The sequence below is a fragment of the Coturnix japonica genome, unplaced genomic scaffold (assembly GCF_001577835.2).
Source record: "Coturnix japonica isolate 7356 unplaced genomic scaffold, Coturnix japonica 2.1 chrUnrandom617, whole genome shotgun sequence".
In the NCBI taxonomy this organism is placed as follows: domain Eukaryota; kingdom Metazoa; phylum Chordata; class Aves; order Galliformes; family Phasianidae; genus Coturnix; species Coturnix japonica.
The window spans coordinates 79,435-80,464 of NW_015439990.1; the positions used below are offsets into that span (position 1 = coordinate 79,435).

Consider the following 1,030-nt stretch of genomic DNA (forward strand, 5'->3'; position numbering starts at 1 on the left):
ATCCCGTAGGGTCTTATGGGGTCCCATAGAGTCTTACTGGGTCCCATAGGGTCCCATAGGATCCCATTGGGTCCCACTGGGTTCCATAGGATCCCGTAGGGTCTTATTGGGTCCCATAGAGTCTTACTGGGTCCCATTGGGTGCCATAGGGTCCCATAGGGCCTTATTGGGTCCCATTGGGTGCCATAGGGTCCCATAGGGCCTTATTGGGTCCCATAGGGTCCCATAGGGTTCCATAGGGTCCCATAGAGTTCCTTTGGGTCCCATAGGGTCTTATAGGATCCCATAGGGTCCCATTGTGTGCTATGCAGGTGCCGGCGGCCCCACATTCACGGTGGGTAAGTCGGTATGGCTGCTGTGGTACCATAGGGTGCCATAGGGTCCCATAGGATCCCATAGGATCCCATAGAGTTCCGTAGGGTACTATAGAGTCCCATAGGGTCCCATAGGGTCCTTTTGGGTCCCATTGGGTGCCATAGGGTACTATAGGGTTTCATAGAGTCCCATAGGGTCCCATAGGGTGCCATAGGGTTCCATAGGGTCTCATAGTTTCCCATAGGATCCCTTTGGGTCCCACTGGGTCCCATAGGGTCCTATAGGGTCCCATAGGGTGTCATAGGGTCTCATAGGATTCTATAGGATCCCATAGGGTGCCATAGGGTGCCATAGGGTCCTATAGGATCCCATAGGGTCCCATTCTATGCTCTCCAGGTGCCGGTGGCCCCACATTCACAGTGGGTAAGTCTGTTTGGCTGCTGTGGGCCCTGGTGTTCAACAACTCGGTTCCGGTGGAGAATCCTCGCGGTACCACCAGTAAAATCCTGGTGCTGGTCTGGGCCTTCTTCGCCGTCATCTTCCTCGCCAGCTACACCGCAAACCTGGCGGCATTCATGATCCAGGAGGAGTACGTGGATACCGTGTCTGGGCTCAGCGATAGGAAGGTGGGGAGATATGGGGTGTATGGGGTGTATGGGGGGAGATATATGGGGTATATGGGGGTTATATGGGGGGATATGGGGTATATATGGGG

At 54.8% G+C, this 1,030-nt stretch overlaps 1 protein-coding gene across 1 annotated transcript in view; it reads left to right on the forward strand.

Annotated features, from left to right (window-relative positions):
* The window catches only part of LOC107307479 (glutamate receptor ionotropic, NMDA 2D-like), a gene marked incomplete at its 3' end in the record, with an annotated part of 35,579 nt that overhangs the window by 31,572 nt on the left and 2,977 nt on the right, over window positions 1–1,030 (forward strand). The window contains exon 9 of the mRNA XM_032441830.1: window positions 712–941. Coding sequence (XP_032297721.1) covers window positions 712–941 — 230 coding nt within the window. The remainder of the gene's footprint in view (window positions 1–711; window positions 942–1,030) is intronic.